This window comes from Bidens hawaiensis, unplaced genomic scaffold (assembly GCF_021521415.1).
Source record: "Bidens hawaiensis isolate Kalapana, Puna unplaced genomic scaffold, B.hawaiensis_p1.1 tig00035104_1, whole genome shotgun sequence".
NCBI lineage: Eukaryota > Viridiplantae > Streptophyta > Magnoliopsida > Asterales > Asteraceae > Bidens > Bidens hawaiensis.
Window position 1 is genome coordinate 17,604 of NW_027496111.1, and position 19,669 is coordinate 37,272.

Consider the following 19,669-nt stretch of genomic DNA (forward strand, 5'->3'; position numbering starts at 1 on the left):
CCCCTCCGACACCAACACCCTCCTACACGCCCCCATCGACTCCTACAAGCCCCTCCACACCCCCACCGGCTCCAACAAAACCATGCACACCCCCATCGACTCCACCAACACCAGCAAGCCCCTCCACACCTCCACCAACACCAAATCCCCCGACCCCCAAAACGGCTCCAACAAGTCCACCGACACCCATACCGACTCCAACAAGTCCCCCGACTCCCGTACCAACTCCAACAAGTCCTCCGACGCCCATACCAGCTCCAACAAGTCCACCGACCCCCAAACCGGCTCCAGCAAGTCCCCTGACACCCATACCAGCTCCAACGAGTCCCCCAACACCCAAACCGGCACCGCCAAGTCCACCGACACCAACACCTAATTCACCCCCTCCACCAGGTTGTAGCCCACCAATCGCACCTACACCATCTAATATAACACCACCATCGGCTCCGCCACCTGCTAATCCACCAAAAATCCTGCCTACACCACCTGGTAGAGGACCCGGTGGCGCCCCACCAATTGCACCGGCGACTCCTCCATTTCCACAGCCTCCCAACTCTTATCAACCGCCCATTGCCCCACCCACGCCACCTTGCACCCCCACAACTCCATCAACTCCACCACCCATTGGAACCCCACCACCAGCTAGTCCACCAACACCCACTCCTAAACCACCAGCTGGAACCCCACCGCCAACCAGCCCCAGTCCACCCAACTCATGTCCACCACCTGCTAATTCAACACCGCCCGTTGGAACCCCACCGCTTACTTATCCACCGACAATCACTCCATCTCCCACTCCATCTAAGCCACCATGCTACAGTCAACAAGATATTAATCCTCCAAGCCCACCAGCAGACTCTAAAGGTAATAACATCATTTAAATTCTTAAATGACAAATATTATATTTAATCATTTTCTAATCATGTGGTTGCAGGATGTTTCTCATCATGCGGATTAAGGTGCGAGTTACATTCGAACCAAGACAGGTGCCACCGCAACTGCATGGTGTGCTGTAACCGATGCAACTGTGTTCCACCCGGTCACTATGGAAACAAAGAGATATGCAGCTCGTGCTACACAGACATGAAGACTCAAGCTGGTAGACCAATGTGCCCTTGAAGACCATTTTTTATTAATTTCCTAGATGCGGAAATTAATAAAATATCTATAAGTTTTTAAAATTCTAGAATAAATTGGTATTGTTCTCGTCATCTGGAATTCAGTTGTTTGCTTGCAAAAGTTTCATCCTTTAATGGATACAATATAGTTATATTTAAGTTTTAAGAATTGTTTATGTGAATTTATGAAGTGGTTTAATTATTCATCATGCAAACATGCCATTAACAAACTATATTCGATTCCAGTGAAGTTTTGCCCTAAAATCCAATCTGCATCTTTTTTATAAAATTCTCAAAAACCAAACATTGAGTACACATGTCGGTTACATATTTCTAGTTTTGATGGTGGTTTCATTTTACTTTTGTTAGTTTCTTGTAAGGCATGTTAATGCGATGCTGGGATACACGATAACACGGTACACCAAAAGTGATGTTATATGAGCATGTAAAGTAATACATGTACTGTAAATATGTAATCAGTATTTGTGTACCAAAAAGAAGGATGCACCTAAACTACATATTGGCGGTTGATTCTTTGATTTCTTCCATTGAAATCACCTGCATTTATTCAAGGAAAGGTTACGCAGTTAGAACCGAGCAATTTCAAAATTAGTTTAATAAAACTATTTAATTGAAACTGTTGGCTTTCTTAAATTCTATATTTACTAAAAATTTGCGTTCGAATTACCTGCTCCGTGCCAGCAAAATCATTATCCGGAGTGAGGAAAAGCATGCAGTGGCACTCTTTTCTGAGAAATAAGATGCCAATATTAAATGTCTTGTTAAAGTTGTAAATAAACTAAAATCGAACATTTAATTAAATGTTTATGTGGCAAAAAGTATGGCAGATACCTTTCTCTCATGGGAACACAAGGGCAATTCCAAAAGCCTTGCGTCGCCTCAGCTGCTTTGTCATCATAGTGCCTGTTTACATACCGAATCACATATTATCTGATTTTTACCGACACAAGTAAGATATTTTTATGTGGTAAATGAGCAAGAAACGCAACATACCTGCAGGGACAAAGTGGTGCGCCCAAGGAATCTTTGTGGTCTGCTAATCCCTGTGTCCACAGTAAAGAGTAAAGACCAAAAGCTTCAACTTTACCATATAAAACAAGTAATCATGAGCCGAGGCCAAAAACTTCACACACACTTGAATAGAGATTTAAAAAAGAGTGATATAGATATGCATAGACAATAGACATAGCAGTTTAGGTCTCTGTGTACACCAAAGAAACTATATACTTTGTATTAGCAGAATACCAGCTACTGGTCCTTGTGGTTTATAATTGTTGTTTTGATAAAAACTGCCACGTTGCAAAAATAAATGAGCATTGAGCACACCAAATGTCATGACTAGGTAATAAGGTGCTCGCCTAAGGGCCAGGCATTCGTATAGAGCCAACTAATCTCAAAGTGCATTTTAACTTTATGGAAGATATATTTCAGTTTGAAGCTGCAATGGACTTAGAGATTACTTGAAAGCCTAAAATTGGAATTCATATGCTTATTGACTATACTACATAATATATGTAATTTGAATTAGATACTATGAGAAAATGTTTTAATAAAATTACAGACAGGTAAAAGAACTTGTTTTAAGGATTCTAACTTCCAAGCATCAAAACTGTTGTTTGTATCCAAAGAGATGTATGTGTATCATAGAGCAGAGGCCAAAATTAACATTGCAGAAGAGATCTCAACACACAAAATACAGCAAAGATCATGAGCTTAGATAGATAACATGGAGACGTGTCACTAACTTTACAGTTTATTTGGGTCACCATCAGGAGTAACTCAAGAAAGACTTCTATTATGATTTATGACTGATTCGCCTAATATGTGATGTAAATGTAGGGGATTCATTATATGCTTCTAATCATATTTAAAAAGAATATATCACTTCCGTAGCAATTCAAAAAACTAGAAGGGCATACCATCAAACTTATTCGAGCATTTATACTGTGTGTGTGTGTGTGTGTCAGTGTGTGTGTGTGTGAAGGTAGGTCTTATGTCTTTAAAGGGAATGAAGTCACAAGATCTTAAAATTTTATGAGTCTAGGGATTTCTTAATGTATAGATCCATAATCAGATAAGCATTGGAAATTATTTCTAAATGAAGATTTTGACTGGCATCCACAGTGATATCTATAAAAGTAGGAAACTCTCATTTTTAAAAAAAATTTACATTTAATGGTTCAACTCTTTGTTTCATGAAATAACTTAAGTTGTAATCAGTTAATCAGAAGCTTCAAGCTATTCAAGCAGGCAAGCAGAGAAGCACATTAAAAAGGAAGTGTACTAAAGAATCTCAGAATGTAAAGGCACTCAAAACTCTTCTATTTAACTCAGAAATAATAGAAGAAAATTAATCGTAAGTCTAATATAGGAAATCCTTCATAGTTCATAGTCTCGCATGAGAAAACAATGGAAAGAAGCAGTACCTTGATAACCACAGAAGTAACACTTTTGTCGACACAAAAGTATGTGCCAGATCTACGGGCATACTGCTCTGAGAATTTCCTCATAATTTCAACAGACTTATCAGATGGTTCAGCTGAAGCTGTTATAAAAACAAAAACAAAAACGAAAAAAAAACAATAATCTTAGCCACAAAGAAACTGCCTCCAATATAATACAACTAAAATTTCAATACAAATTAACTTGAGCTCAATGATATTAAATATTAATCCCCTCTCCTTGTTGCTAGCAATAATACTTTGTTACTAATTCAAGGTATATATTATTTAACATGTATGTGAGCAAGTAAAATTAGGCCATTAATATGCACAAATTGAAATGAATATGAACATGATGAAGATATTTGCAGCTAGTGCTGTAAACGAACCGAACCGAACCGAACAAGGCCTTGTTCATGTTTGTCCATTAAGCTTTTATTGAACAAGCGAACGGTTCACGAACAACTAACCAAACTAAGCTTCTTGTTCAAGTTCGTCCATTAAGGAAATGAACTTATTCGTGAATGTCTCACAAACACACACGAACACAAACAATGCTTTATTCGATTTGGCAAACAGAGAATAGTCAGCGTCAATGATCGGTCCGACTACCAAGTTTGTGTTGGTGTTTTATTTTAACATTTATATTCATATGTTAATTTTACACATAAATTAAACACAAATAATACTCTTATATATATTTTTTTCTGTTGCTAATAGTTTTGCTTAACTCTATATGATAAGATGAAATAAGTCATTAAAAATAATAAAAACATTTATGAACAAACATAAACAGACGTAAACAAACACATTATCAAACGTTCACGAACACAATTGAACAAACATAACCTCTGCTCATGTTCGTTCATTTAGCTAATTGAACGTAAGCCCTTGTTCATGTCCGTTCATTTATTAAACGAATGAACATAACAAACTTCCCGCCTAACAGTTCGCCAAACATTCTGTTCATTTACAGCCCTATTTGCAACCTTATAAGCAAGTATAGTTATATCTGTCACAGGATTCAATAAACATACTACTAACATGAGCATCATGTATATTAAATCACTTCAATCAGTTCAATGAATTCGAAACAAGTAACAAATCAATTTAACTCTACGAGAGCACAATTCGAGCATTCGACTAACACACAAATTCTCACTAAATCACCAACACACATTGCTTAATTCTAAATGATAAGATGAAACAAGTCATTAAAAATATTAAGAACATTTAATGAACAAACAAACATTAAAGGACGTAAACGAACACATTATCGGACGTTCATAGAACAAAAGTCCTTGTTCATGTCCGTTCATTTATTAATCGCAATAAACTAACAATTACGGACATAAATGGACGTAAACGAACACATTATATTGAAAACATTTAATGAACAAACACAAACAAACATTAACGGACGTAAATGAACACATTATCGACCGTTCACAAACAAAACTGAACGAACATGACCTCTGTTCATATCTGTTGTTCGTTCATTCAGTTAATCAAACGAAAGTCCTTGTTCATGTCCATTCGTTTATCAAACGAGCGAACATAAACGAACTTCCTATTTGCAACCTTATAAGCAAGTACAGTTATATCTGCCACATGATTCAATAAACATACTACCAGCATGAGCATCATCTATATTAAATCACTTCAATCAGTTCAATAAATTCGAAACAAGTAACGAATCAATTTAACTCTACGAAAGCCCAATTCGAGTATTCGACTAACAAACACACAAATTTTCACTAAATCACCAACATACATTGCTTAATTCTAGATGATAAGATGAAACAAGTCACTATCGGACACATTATCGGACGTTCACAGAACAAAAGTCCTTGTTCATGCCCATTCATTTATTAATCGCAATAAGCAAACATTAACGATTTAACGAACATAAATGGACGTAAACGAACACATTATATTAAAAACATTTAATGAACAAACAAACATACATTAACGTACATAACCACAAACACAAAACCGAAAGCTCACAAACAAAACCGAACGAAAATGACCTCTGTTCGTGTCCGTTCATTTATTAAACGAACGAACATATACGAACATCCTATTTGCAACCTTATAAGCACGTATAGTCCGTTATATGAGCATCATCTCTAACTTAAATCACACTTCAATGAAATCGAATCAAGTAACGAATCAATTTAACTCTACAAGAGCTCAATTCACCTAATAATTAATAATACACAAATAGCTAGGGTTCAACACGTAACAAAATTAACTCTATAATCTAAATCAAACAATTACCGTTAACAACGACAGTTCGCCGGAAGCTGCGGTGCACCGGAGGTACGGCGAAGGAGGAAACGGCAGAAGACGTGGTTGCCGGCAAAGCTCTCATCAGCGCCATAATGTTCAACAGTTGAAGTAATTGTAATTGTTAATGAATTAAGAAGAGTAAAAGATCTGGATCATATCAGGTGAGCTATATATATTATATATGTGTATACATGTATGTATATGTGCGTGTATGATTTGGCGTCACAGTGAAGATATTTTTTATTCCGAAGAGGACGAGATGACGGAGCACCACTCGTTGTGAAGATAATAAGTTATCCGATTTATCCCAAAACTGGTAACCCGAACCGGTTTGTTTTGAAAGAAAAACCAATTCGGGTCGGGTTACAAACCGGTTTGGGAACACAAAAATGTTTTAATGGCTTTTAAGTAGGGGTGTATATCGGATCGGATAACAGATTATTCGGTTTACTTAGTTTGGAGTTTTCGAAATTGAAAATTTTAGGACCCCATCCGATTGATCCGAATTAGGTATATTCTTATCCGATCCGAATCTATCCAAATTCAATTCGGATCAAATTCAGATAAAATCCGAAAATAACCGAATAATCCGAAATAACAAATTCAATTGGAAAATACCACTAAAAGCATGTTATCTATTTGGATTAAACGGATATCCAAATAATCCAAACAGTCCGATTTTTTTAAAATTCCATATCCGGATCCGAATTAGTTATTTGGATATTCGGATCGACCCGATCCAAATATCCGAATAAGAATTCGGATTGGTTTCTTTGGGTTTCGCTTTCAGTTTGGATTTTGGATTTTGGTTTCGTGAACGCCCCTATTTTTTTACTACCGGTTCAGGTTATAAAATGGTTTCAAAGAACGAGAATATGAGCGGGTGCCAAACCTACGGGTTAGGTTGGGTTACAAACTGGTTTGGCCCAACTGGTTCTATACTAGTTTTGGGCTGGGTTGTGTACCAGTTTACTTGGCCCAAACCCGTATCTTTGTACACCCCTACTCTAGTTGGCTTTACTAGTTTACCAATAGAGGTGTTAATAAAAACCGGTTTGGGACTGGTAAACTGGTTACAAACCGACCAAACACCCTTAAACCAATTTGGGCTAAATCGACCCAACCCGTAGGTCTGTATATCAGTTTTCACTTAGGAAAATCAAAATCTGATTTGGAAAAAAACGGTTTAAAATTCAAGCTAAACCAATTAGATAGGTTCGATAGTTTTTCCTCCTAAACCGGTTTGGGCCCATTAACCGGTTGGTACACCTCTAGTTTACTATTATGTCTGTATGGGGTATTGGGCTATTGTGATTATTTTTCATTTTTGTGAATTTATATCTTCACAAGCACATTGTTAGATTTGAAATGAACTACACATATAGATATGCCAAAACTCGCTTAATAAGCCTCGGACATAGCTCGCTTAAAATCAACTAGGTTATCAATGGCTGGGTTTGGCTTGGTTTGTAAACAATCTGAGTTCAAGTTTGACCCCAACTCGACCTGGTTCAACTCATGAACAGCCCTAACGTGGGAATAAGTTTGTCGAAACATATAGAATTTGAAAGATAAATAAAAGTTTAAGTGACTTTCGTGAAACTGGCAGAGAACTTGGTTATTATTCCGTAAAGTTACCATATAACTATATAACTTTATTATGTATGTATCATGTATCATGCCTTACAACTTCTCACATTACATATTATGGTAAACTTTGGTATAAAAATATAAAGCCTTCATAACTTGGGTGGGTTTACTCCCATCTTCCTTCATTTCCAGGAAGAAAGTATTGATCAACTGTGAGAGGCTTCAGGCCGCCATAGAAATCGATCAAGAATATATCTTCGATATCCAATCTGTATACCTTGAAAGAATGATCCTTCGGCCAATCTATCACCAACAACCACAAGAGTTAGATGGGCCGAACCATGGGCCCACTGTCTCAAGCAGAGGCGGGCCCACTAACGTTTTACTGACGTCAGGCAACCCCACAGTTTCTTTTAAAATTATATGTTGCGTGTACTATCAAATTTGATTGACCACATTGATCCTATATAACTTTATTATGTCAGTTGGGTCCGCTATCTCAAGCAGAGGTGGGCCCACTAAGGTTTTACTGAGGTCAAACGACCCCATAGTTTTTTTTTAAAATTATATGTTACGTATATTGTCAAAATTTGATTGACCACATTGATCCTATATAACTTTATTATGTCCATTTGACCAACAAATTTTGGCGCATAATGTCATCATTAGACATTCAAACGAAAGTTCATATGGTCGTTTAAATCGAAATATGTAACATGTATTACTTTTCATCTCGGCGTGTTTAGAAAATAAAGCCTTTTTAGCCATGCTAGTCTCCTCCGATTCTGGATCCACCTCGTTCAACTGAAACAAAACGATCAAATTTGCGTACTAATTATATACTAATTTGTCAATTAATTATACCTTTCCTGTGAGTGTGATTTTAGAACACGTTGGATTTTCGGGGTCAATCTGGCCACATGTTCCAAGAGGAAACTCGCTTAATGTGAAGGAAGATCTATGATCCTTCAACGCATATAGTGTGGTTGGGTCCAGAGTCGTTAAGTAAAAATATGGAATGCCAGTGCCGTGGTAGGGTTGCCCGTCACTGTACGAAACCACATCCCTACATCGTTTTAACATGTACTGATCAGTCATGTTGTTTCAGAACCAATAATACATTGAGAACTGCAAGACTTGATAATAAACTTGTGTAAGAGAGAGAAACATATGCGGCCACATAACTTTTTAATGTGTTACATCCAAAGTAGTGTGTACAAATGCATATTTGCATGGCCCGCTCTTAAGGAGGGCGGGGTGGTCGGCTGGCACCGGCCCGACACCTCACTAGGCCCGAAAATAAAAAAAAACTTTCTTTTATATATTTTTATGAAAAAATATGTATTTTTAATGTTTAAATCCAATTGCTCAACTCATTTACGCCTATTTTATAAACAAATTTTTGCACAACCCAATTCATAACCAAATAAGCCTGTTTAAAAATTTTAATTGTTTCAATTCAACAAAAACACCTTTTTACTTAAGGCCCAAAATTTTTTCCACCTTCGGCGCAAAAATTTTTAACGATTCTCAGAGACGGCCCTGATTGTGGTCGACCGACACCGGCCCGACACCTCGCTAGGCCCAAAAATTAAAAAAAAAAAAAAAACTTTCTTTACATATTTTTATGAAAAAAAAATGTATTTTTAATGCTTAATCCAATTACTCAACTCATTTAAGGCTATTTTATAAACAAAAATTTTTTGCATAGCCCAAATCAGAACCAAATAACCCGTTTAAAAATTTTAATTGTTTCAATTCGACAAAAAAAACTTTTACTCAAGGTCCAAAATTTTTTTCGCCTTCGGCCCAAAAAGTTTTAACGATTCTCGGAGACGATCCTAATTATTCGATTCTTGAAGTTCTCGGCATATTACTGATTTTGAAATCAACGTCCCTCTACTAATATATATATATATATATATATGAGGCACGTAGAAATGAGAACGAGAAGTAAACCGTATAATGCGTTTGTACATAATGCATACAAAAAAAATCATCATAAACAATTACACTATACAAATGAATTATGTGGTTCTCGCAGTTCTCAACATATTATTGTTTCAGACGTAACATGATATACAAAAGAACCGAAACCAACATACCCGAAAGGTCCTCCACTCAAATCATCCGCAAGAGTGCTGCAATATTTCGGTAACAATATCAGCTACATTCGAAAATATTAACTTTTGAAACTGAACTGGAAAGTAGTCATATTACCTCAAAACCCCCCAAGAGTTCTCGGAAACCAACCATCGAGCAAATGCCGGTGCATTGCCACGATTCGGCCTTTCCTCAGACAACGATGCAGACACTTTGTATATAACCAACACAAAAAATATCAAATGAAGACCAAAATTTTTATTTCTGATCATATGTAGATCCATTTTGACAGCTAACAACTTAATGATGAGAACTGAAAGCTGTATTGGTGATTATATATATACGGTTTCATGAGAGCGTAAACGATGTCGTTTCGAGACACATGTAATCATGTTCCCTTGGTAAATCTCTTTACCTGTGACAAGAAGCATGGGCTTTTATTAAGCATTATTTATGGGGTCAGTTGTTTTATTTGAGTTTGCTCAAATGACTTGAAGCCTTTCAGTTTTTATGGAAAAAAACATAACTATCTGTTTTAATAATTTTATGTAAATGCACCAAATGTTATTAGGGGTGCAAAAGAGCCGACTTGCTGGCGAGCTATTTGAGAACGGCTCGTTAAAAAGCTCAATCGAGCCAAGCTTAATCTAGCCTAAGCCCGAGCTCGAGCCTAAAAATAAGCTCATTTAAAAAAACGAGCACGAGCCCGAGCTTCATTTATCGAGCTCGATCCGGCTCGCGAGCCTACACGAGCTTGTCATTTGTATAATTTAAAAAAATATATATTAAATAATTATTAATTAATATATAAAAAATGTTATGAAAAAATAAATAAAAATAATTAAATAATATATATTATTTTATACATAAAATTATCATAGGAAAAATATATAAAAATAATTATATTTATATAAAAAATAATTGATAAATAATAAACGATCCGAGCGCGAGCCGAGCTCGAGCTTGAAAATCTACTCACGAGCCGAGCTCGAGCTTTGAAAATAAATCTCGAAACAAGCCGAGCTCGAGCTCGAGCTCTATGTAAGTTAAACGACCCGAGCTTGAGCCTAGTCGAGCTCGGGCTCGGCTCATTTGCATCCCTAGTATTATGTAATAATCATAGTTGGACCTGATTTGATGTCCTGTCCACTGTCCAGCATTCATTTAATTTAAGATAGCTTGAGCTCGTCTATGTATAAAACTCGAGCTTATATCGTAGGTAGTTTTTTGAGTTCTATCTCAACACATTTGTTATTACTAATTATTTTATTTATCTAGATTTATAATTATTTTTATATGTATTTATAATTATAACTTTTATATAGCATATTATAGATTATTTAAGAGTTAATTTTGGTTTGAGTCCCTAAGGTTTAACCAGAATGACTAGCTGAGTACCAAGCCTGTTTTTATGAGGTAAGACCTAAGGTTTTCAAGTTTCATCTATTTGCATCTTTTTGGCTAACTTCGTTATATTTTTCTATTAATTATTATTTTTATATATTTAATATATTAAATAAAAATTAAATAAATAATATGTACGTTTAAGCTTATGAGCCTAGTCAAGCTTGATATGTGAAGCTCAAGCTCACTAGTTAAAAAGAGGTCCAATATAAGCTCGGTTCGATTCGAGATTTTAGCAAGCTGATCTCAAGTAACTCGCAAGCAATTTGGCTTGTTTACATATCTAATCAAAATCGAACCGCTAATCGATATTTTGATTCTGTGACTAACCAGTTTGGTTATAGAAAGTTCGGTTACTTTGGTCTTTGCCAGCCTAGCTTGATTCAAGATTTTAGCGAGCAAGTCTCAACTAGCTCATGAGCAGCTTGGCTCGTTTACACCCTAATCATAATGAAACATGTAATGTAACTATGCTTTTTATTTTATAACCAGTCAGTTTTGGTTTCGGATACAAATAGTCCATTTATTTTGGTTATTGAAAATGTGGTTTCGCGAATCACTAAATTCGGTTAAAGAGACTATAGCAAAGGCTCTCCGGCATATATATTATTTATTAAAAAAAATGTAATTTCAACGTAAACGTCATGGCTCTACATTCATCTTTTTAACGTACGAAACTACCAAAACTACCGAACCATGGCTCTGCCTTCATCTTTTAAACGTACGAAACTACCAAAACTACCGAACCAGCCTAAACCTAAAGCCTATGACTGCCCATTGCTCTTCAGGTCATTGCAGTTGACCAAGAACTTTATAATTTGAAAAAGTCAACACACATTACACATTTAATTATTCTGTGACTATTATTTCCATGTAACAAATGAGCCTTGGCAATTGGCATACAAATATTCGATGTTCAAGTAATCATATTACACAAATACTTGACACAATTTACAAATTCTCGAATCGAATACTCAAAAGTCAAAACGTGTTTGGGATCATGCTCGTTTTTTCACAAAATTGCTGTTAATTCATCCCTGTAAATGGCAAAAATATGTGTTTGTAAATGTGCTTCAAGACCAACAAGTTTTTTTTATTAAACTTTATATATCATATATTCATATTTCACAATGATCAGGTTACATTGCAGTAAACTTTATATAAACTCATTACGGTTACTGCTCTTGAATCCGACTTACTTTCCAGAATGGAGGTATTGATCAACCGTAAGAGGTTTAGGACCGCCAAAGTAATTGATCAAGAATATTTCTTCGATATCCAGTTTGAACACTTGGAAATTATGATCCGTTGGCCAGTCTATCAACAAATATAACAAGAATTAAATCGCGTCAATAGCATTAAACGTAAAAAAAAAAAAGAATATATGGTAGCTGAATTTTTTAACAAAACAGTCCGTTTCAACCTCAGCCCGTTTTGCCCGAACCAAACTGATACTTTTTAGAACAACCCATTTGACCCATTACCAAACCCAACCAGACCCACTCGTTTTGCCAGACTTAGGTCGATCATAGGGTTTTCACGGTTTGGTTCAGCTGATTTTGACGTATTTTTGTGCTGAACCGGTAAGTACGATTTTTGGAAAAACTAAACTCAACTGACTGAATTGTCTAGGTCGGCTGGAACGGCCAAAATGGTTCGTTTTGGCGGTTTGCTAGTTTGGGCTTTTTCTTTAGCATGAAATCGTACCAAACGGTACATTTAAAAAAATATCAAACCTTTTACCTTTTCGGTATTTAAGGGTTAACGAAAATCCCAATGCGTAAAAAAAATAATAGCACGAAATCGGTAAAACTAATAATATAAAGTTATATACATAGAAATATTAAAAATTATTATACGTGTTACAATTGTTTGATTCCTATACGAAAAAAAATTATTTTATTTTTATTAAAACTAAACAGATTAAAAGAAATAAATTTTATCATTCTTTTAATATTTCGGCTCGTTCAGTTTTGCAGGGCCGTTCCAAACTGTACCGAACTGTGAAACCTTGTTTTCCAAACCATAAACCGAGCCTGTTCACTCATAACCTGACCGAACCGGTCAATTTAGCTCAGTTTGGGCGGTTTCAACGGTTTCTTAACAATTCTAGTATATCACACATAACGCGTGTGTTACAGTTTTACCTTTCATCTCAGCATGCTTAGCAAACAAATAACTTTTAGCTGTTACAGCCTCCTTAGATTCTGCATCTAGCTCACTTAACTGAAACAAACAATAATAATAATAATAATAATAATAATAATAATAATAATAATAATAATAATAATAATAATAATAATAATAAAAATAATAATAATCTAACTCCATACCTTTCCAGTGAGTGTAATTTTAGAACAGGTCGGGTTTTCAGGGTCCGCCTTGCCACAAGTTCCAATCGGGTATTCACTTATCGTTAACGAAGATCTATGATCTTTCAACGCGTAACGTGCAGTTGGATCCAAAGTTGTTAAGTAAAAATACGGAACCCCGGTGCCTTTGTTGGGTAGGCCATCACTGAATGAAACCACATTCCTGCACCATAATAATATCAAATTAATCCTGTGACCAGTTTTCTTTCATATTAAAATTTCAAAATATTAATAATTATTTAATATTATAAAAAGATTAAAAATCATACCCAAAGGGAGCTCCACCCAAGTCATCTGCAATTGTACTGCAAAATTTGTGATGAAATTAAATTATTAAATATATTCAGATTTTATATTCGAATTGAAGTAACAATATTTACAGAATCATTTATTTATTTTCAAATTTAACTAAATTTTAATTTAATCATCATCATAAACCTAAAATTTGAAATTAGAAATAAATAATATCCAGATTTCAGCTTCAAATCAGTAAAATCAGTGAAGAGATTAAAAAATTAAGCAATAATAATTTAGAGGTGCAAACAAGCCAAGCAGCTCGCAAGCTACTCGAAACGAACCGAGCTTTTTGGAGCATGACCCGAGCAAGAGCCTTAAATATAGCTCGTTTAGTTTTTAGACCTGAGCCTTAGATAAAGCTCGTCTAGTTTATTATTGCTTAAACGAGCTTTCCAGACAAGGTCGAGCTTCTCGACCTTGTCTGGAAAGCTCGTTTAAGCTCATCAGCCCGCCTTGCCTTAACGAGCCTTGTGTGTTTTTCAGTTTTACCTCACATCGCAATCCGAGCTCAAGGCGAGATTTGGCTCGTTTACACGAGCTGGAGCTGAGCTTAAGCTCATTTAAGGTTTTTCTCAAAATACACAAAAAATAATTTAAAAAAGCGTATATAAATAATTAATAAATTATAAACGAGCCTGGTCCGAGCTTAAAAAACTAAATCAGTAAAGAGGTATATTTTTTAAGTTAGCTTCATATCAGTAAAATCAGTAAAGAGATAAGAAACTAAGCAATAATAAACTAGGGGTGCAAACGAGCCGAGCAGCTAGCTGCTTGAGATCAGATTGATAAAAAGCTCCGAGTGAACTGAACTTTTTAAACGAGCTTTAAAAATATTCGTGTGTTTAATTCGTGTTCGATTAATCAATCACCAATTCACCTCCCGTTATAAAGCTTGTTTATTTATCAAGCCCGGGCTAGAGCCTTGCATGGGAAGCTCGTTTAAGCTCGTCGAGCCTTGTGTATTTTAAATTTGACCCTTTTGGAGTTCTGTGTATTAGTTTCACAATGCACATCACGAGCTCGTGCCGAGCCGAGCTATTTAGCTCGTTTAAGGTTTTTCCCAAAATATATAAATTTTTTTTTAAAAAAATAACGTATATAAATTAATTAATAAAGTATAAACAAGCCTAGCCCGAGCTTAAAAAACGACTCATAAGTCAAAACAAATCGGGCTCGGCTCGTTTACACCCCAAACACAATCAGATACATATAAAAATAATTAAAAATAAAAACTTATATAAATTAATTAATAAATTATAAACAAGCCTAGCCCGAACTTAAAAAATGACTCTCAAGTCAAAACAAATCGGGCTCGGCTCATTTACACCCCAAACACAATCAGAAATTCATCTTGGAAATCTATAGAATCCTAATAAAATCCTAATCCTAATAATAATAATAATAATAATAATAATAAACACAAAAACCGAAATCAACAAACACATGATTATCACCAATTATACAAATTGAACTTAACAAATGAGTATTATTATTATTATTATGGATTTCACTTTTACCTTAAAACCCCCCATGAGCTCTGGGAAACAAGCCATCGAGCAAATGGTGCGGCTTTATCAGGATGGGGTCGTGGTTGAGTCTGGGACAAAAGTTGACGGCCATGGACGGGCCCACCAGAGATGATTAACACGAAGCATAGTAATAAACAACTAAATGCATAAGGTTCACTTCTGATGATAGACTGACACATGATGAATGGCTGACCAAGTGGGGTTGATGATGATGATGGAAAGCTACGCTGGGGGTTATATATTCGGTTTCTGGAAGCTAAACGACGTCGTTGTTTGGATTCTTATCCAGGCGAGTCGGGTGCTGCACACCAATCATGAATTTTACACGTGTAAAGCTATGATGGTAATAGGTTATTATTATTAACTAGCTTTTAAACCTGTGTATTATACGGGATTTATCAAACGATAAAAATAATAAGGTTTGTTATTTCAATTGTGATTCTCAAAAGACTTATGAATTAATTTAATTTAGACTTAAATGAAAAACAAACGGGTAAAATTACTAAAATGGCATGGTTTTAGAAACATGAGGTGTGGATTTGCAAGAAATTTAAAAAACGTGCTAAAGTTACGTAGTTGGTCAAACTGCAGGTATGAATATGACACTATGTTATAACCCGCTTGACCAAATAATTTTGACTCGTGACCCATGAATAGTTAGAATGAATAAGATGAGAGATTATAAATTAGGAGAAATGTAGGCTTGACACCTAAGTTTCAACATTTTCTTTTATTATTATTTTAATATAAGAAAAAGATTTAAAATTTAATGTTTTATTAGTTAATAAAGGGATATTGGATACGGGGTTAAGTTATTCTAGAAGTAGGATAAGAATGAGAATGATTAGAAAGATTTGTAGTCATTTAAGCAAAGCTTCTTAGAAAAATAATAAAAAAATCATAACTCAAAATGTAATAAAAAAACACAAAAACGTTTCCATCGTTTTCATCGTTCTTAAAAAAAACATAATGTTGTGGGAAAAAGATCATTGTGTTTTGTGTTTATTTTCGTCATTGATCGTGACTTTTTTCATTTGACATTGTGTCTTTTTTTTCTTTATATTTTGTTCGGCATTGTGTTATATTGCGATCTATTGTGTCTTTTCTTTATTTTCGTCATTGTGTCTTTGATCTCGGCATTGTATCCTTTCATCAATTTTTTTTGAACGAGAATGATGGGAAAACATTTTAGTTTTTTAAATTTTGTCGTTATTTTGAGTTATGATTTTTTTTATTATTTTTTAAATTTATTTTTAAGAGTTTTTTGTATGGTCATAAATCATTCTCAAACTTCTCATTTTTGTCTCCCTTTGTATTTTAACTTTACCCTATAGGATATTGGTTTTTAATACTATAAACTTTTACTCGTTAGCTGATAGCGCACTCTTGAATTTTGATTTGTTATTCACCAATCTTAATTTTCACTCTATTTGGTTTTTGTCACTCCCACACTAACTGACGACTAACGTCGCTTGAAAGTATTAAAAACCAATAATAATTTGGGTGCGTTAACATTTTTTTTCTTAGTATTTTGGGTTTTAATATGATGCTACTATGGAATACCTATAAGGCCTTGGATTGGAAACTTGATTCACTGGTGTTTTTTTTCATTATGGTGGTTACTTTTTTGATGGTGTACATGTACGTAGGTGAGTTAAACCTGTAGCGACAAAATTAATACAGACAGTTTACATGTCGTCTTATAAAGACTCGCTCGAATATTATGGATAACCCCAAACGTTGTTAAAAAGAAAAGACAAACTATAGTTTTAGAAGTGGGTTTATAAAGTGTGTGAGTCACAACATTCACATCATTTTTATCCTTTCTCCTTTTAAAATAACTTAAAATCTTACTTTTTGAAATTTATTTTTCATTAAAAAAACCTTACTTTCCATTCAATATATATATATATATATATGGGTTAGGTTATAATAGGAAGTATAGTTTTTGTAGGAAGGATAAAAAGTAATATTGTCTATTGATTTTGAATATGGAGGGTTGAGATTAGTTTAGGGGGAAATCAAGTGTGAACATAAGGTAAATGACATAAAAGGAATGACACATTTGTTGACTTTCTCTCTTCACATGCAAGACACATGCCAAATTCCTCCATCATTTTAAAACGTCCATAACTTTTTTTTTACTACGTTTTTATTGAAAAACAAATTCACCATAATAACGAATGTCTTTTTATCTTTAATATGAGTATCATATTGTAATATAAAAATTAAAAAAATTAGTGGGTTTTTTACAAATTGTGTTTTACCAAATTGTGTTTTACAAAATTGTGTTATACAATAGTATTTTTCATTATGTTTTTTTTTACATTGTGTCATACAATTGTGTTTTTTATTGTGTTTTTTTTTTCATAGTGTTTTTTTCTATTGTGTTCTTACTTTGTGTTTTTCATTGTGTTTTTTCGGATTTTTCTGGCAAGGTGGTGGCGGTGGGTGACGGGTGTGGTGGCGGTGGACGGCGGAGTGGTGGTGGATGTAGGAGATGAGTGAAGATGTAATTGAGTTTTATGTAAGTGGGTTTTGAGATTAAAGTAAGTGGGTTTTGATATAAAAGTGTTAAGACAAAAATACCCTCCTTCCTAGCCTTCTTAGGAAAATCAAACTTCTTATTTGAACCTAACCCATATATATATATATATATATATATATATATATATATATATATATATATAGGAGAAGTATAGTTTGAAAACCCTCTTGAGTTGAGAAAACCCGTGAAAACCCTATGTAACATCATTTTTTTTTTGTTACATGTAATATATGGTGTTACATTTAATACAAAACATTAAAAACATAAAAAAAATTGTTTTGCTATTTTTTTTACATTTTGTTAGTAACTTTTATATATGTTTTCAGGAGAGAGAAAACATTTTTATGTATTTTTAATTAAAATCATTGAATAGGCAAGCCCTAAATAGGGTTGTTGCTGAGACCATCTAGGCCCAGCTCTACTCGAACTTAACTCGAGCTCGATTTTATTTAACGAGTTGTGATGGTCAGCTCATACACAACTCGAGCCAGCTTGTGGCTCGAAGAGTTAACACAATTATTAAAAAAAGTTGTTTTTTTTATGTTGACACTTTAGCAAGTAAAATGTTTATTGAAAAGTAATCCATTTATAAGCAAACTTTGATTTCCAATCTAAATCTTATGTGTCGATTAAGTGTAAGCATCATATTTTGGCTATATATTTTTTTTAAATGACAACTTTTTTATATTTACGCTATGGCGCTATATTATTGTTATACTAATTATTAATAAAATAATAATTAAAATGATGGGTGTGGTTACGGAAGTAAATAAAAAAAGAACAAAAGAAAAATCTAATATAAAACAATATTATTATATTTTTAGATCTTAAAAAAAGAGAATCCATATACATTATAAATATGAGGAGTTATGTATTTGAATTCACCATTTTTTTAGAGTAAAGAAATTAATAGAAATAAGAAAGTTGTTTTTTGCAATGGTGACAATAATTTCAGCAGGACAATCATAATTAAAAGACAGAATTACAAATTTTGTCCTTTAAAAAAAGTCAAATTACGGTTCGTGTCCTTTTTTAGTTTCTTTGCAGGCGGTGTCCTTTAAACATTTTTTCCTACACGTTATGTCCTTTACGCTAACTGGGTTAGAAAAACTCAGTTAAATACCCTCACGTGAGGCGCATATGAGGGTATTTTGGTCTTTTCAACGAAGTGGTTAAAATATATTTAATATATATTTAATAATTAATATTTATAAAATAAACTCTCTCTCTCTCCAACCCATCTCCATCTCATCTCAGATTCATCATCACCACTCTCCCGGCCACCATCACCATCGCCACCACCTGCAAGGCTGCAAGTCTGCAACACCCAACATCACCGCCGCTTATCCCCACCAACAAGTGTCACCATCTATGTGACCACCATTAGATCCGACCACCACTTATCCCGACCACCCTGCAACACCAAACTGCTTAGAACCCACAAACCCAGATCCAACTCGCCGGAGAACCCATAAACCCAGATTCCGGTCAAACTCGCCGGAGAAGACACAAACCCAGATCCATCTTCCAGATCCAACTCGCCGGAGAACCCACAAACCCAGATCCATCTTCACCGGACAAAATCCGACGCCGAATCTAGCACCACCATCCCTAACCGTCACATCAAGCACCACCCCTCCGATTTGCTTCTAAACTAAGAACATCAGAAGTTCCATTGAACCTTCGCTACCCGCTGATTCTTCTTCAACCTCCGATTCACTGATTTCCCCAATTTTACGCAAGCAAAAAAAACAGAACCTAATTCTCCGACGATCCACGGATCTGGGTTTGTGGGTTCGTAGCCCGCTTGGATCTGGGTTTGTGGGTTCTTCTTCGGCGTTATCTTCTCCGGCGATTGGTGGTCGATTTATTATTATTATTATTATTATTATTATTATTATTATTATTATTATTATTGTTCTTCTGGTCATCTGTTAATTATTATTGTTGTTGT

At 34.8% G+C, this 19,669-nt stretch overlaps 3 protein-coding genes across 3 annotated transcripts; all 3 read right to left on the reverse strand.

Moving 5' to 3' along the window:
• Positions 1-1,535: 1,535 nt before the first annotated feature.
• LOC143587037 (ferredoxin-thioredoxin reductase catalytic chain, chloroplastic-like) lies at positions 1,536-5,963 on the reverse strand. Its single transcript, XM_077068437.1, has 6 exons — positions 5,861-5,963; positions 3,566-3,684; positions 2,133-2,182; positions 1,971-2,042; positions 1,807-1,867; positions 1,536-1,676 (listed from the first exon to the last, which is right to left on the reverse strand). The coding sequence occupies exons 1-6, from the start codon at positions 5,961-5,963 to the stop codon at positions 1,632-1,634; spliced, it is 450 nt and encodes a 149-aa protein (XP_076924552.1). The 3' UTR covers positions 1,536-1,631.
• Positions 5,964-7,606: 1,643 nt separating this feature from the next.
• LOC143587038 (uncharacterized) lies at positions 7,607-9,849 on the reverse strand. The gene is made up of 5 exons (XM_077068438.1): positions 9,683-9,849; positions 9,568-9,603; positions 8,327-8,528; positions 8,188-8,266; positions 7,607-7,765 (listed from the first exon to the last, which is right to left on the reverse strand). The coding sequence occupies exons 1-5, from the start codon at positions 9,847-9,849 to the stop codon at positions 7,629-7,631; spliced, it is 621 nt and encodes a 206-aa protein (XP_076924553.1). The 3' UTR covers positions 7,607-7,628.
• Positions 9,850-11,836: 1,987 nt separating this feature from the next.
• LOC143587040 (uncharacterized) lies at positions 11,837-15,346 on the reverse strand. The gene is made up of 6 exons (XM_077068439.1): positions 15,156-15,346; positions 13,611-13,646; positions 13,303-13,504; positions 13,117-13,195; positions 12,169-12,286; positions 11,837-12,006 (listed from the first exon to the last, which is right to left on the reverse strand). Exons 1-6 carry the CDS (start codon positions 15,344-15,346, stop codon positions 11,982-11,984), a joined length of 651 nt encoding a protein of 216 aa, XP_076924554.1. The 3' UTR covers positions 11,837-11,981.
• Positions 15,347-19,669: the final 4,323 nt, after the last annotated feature.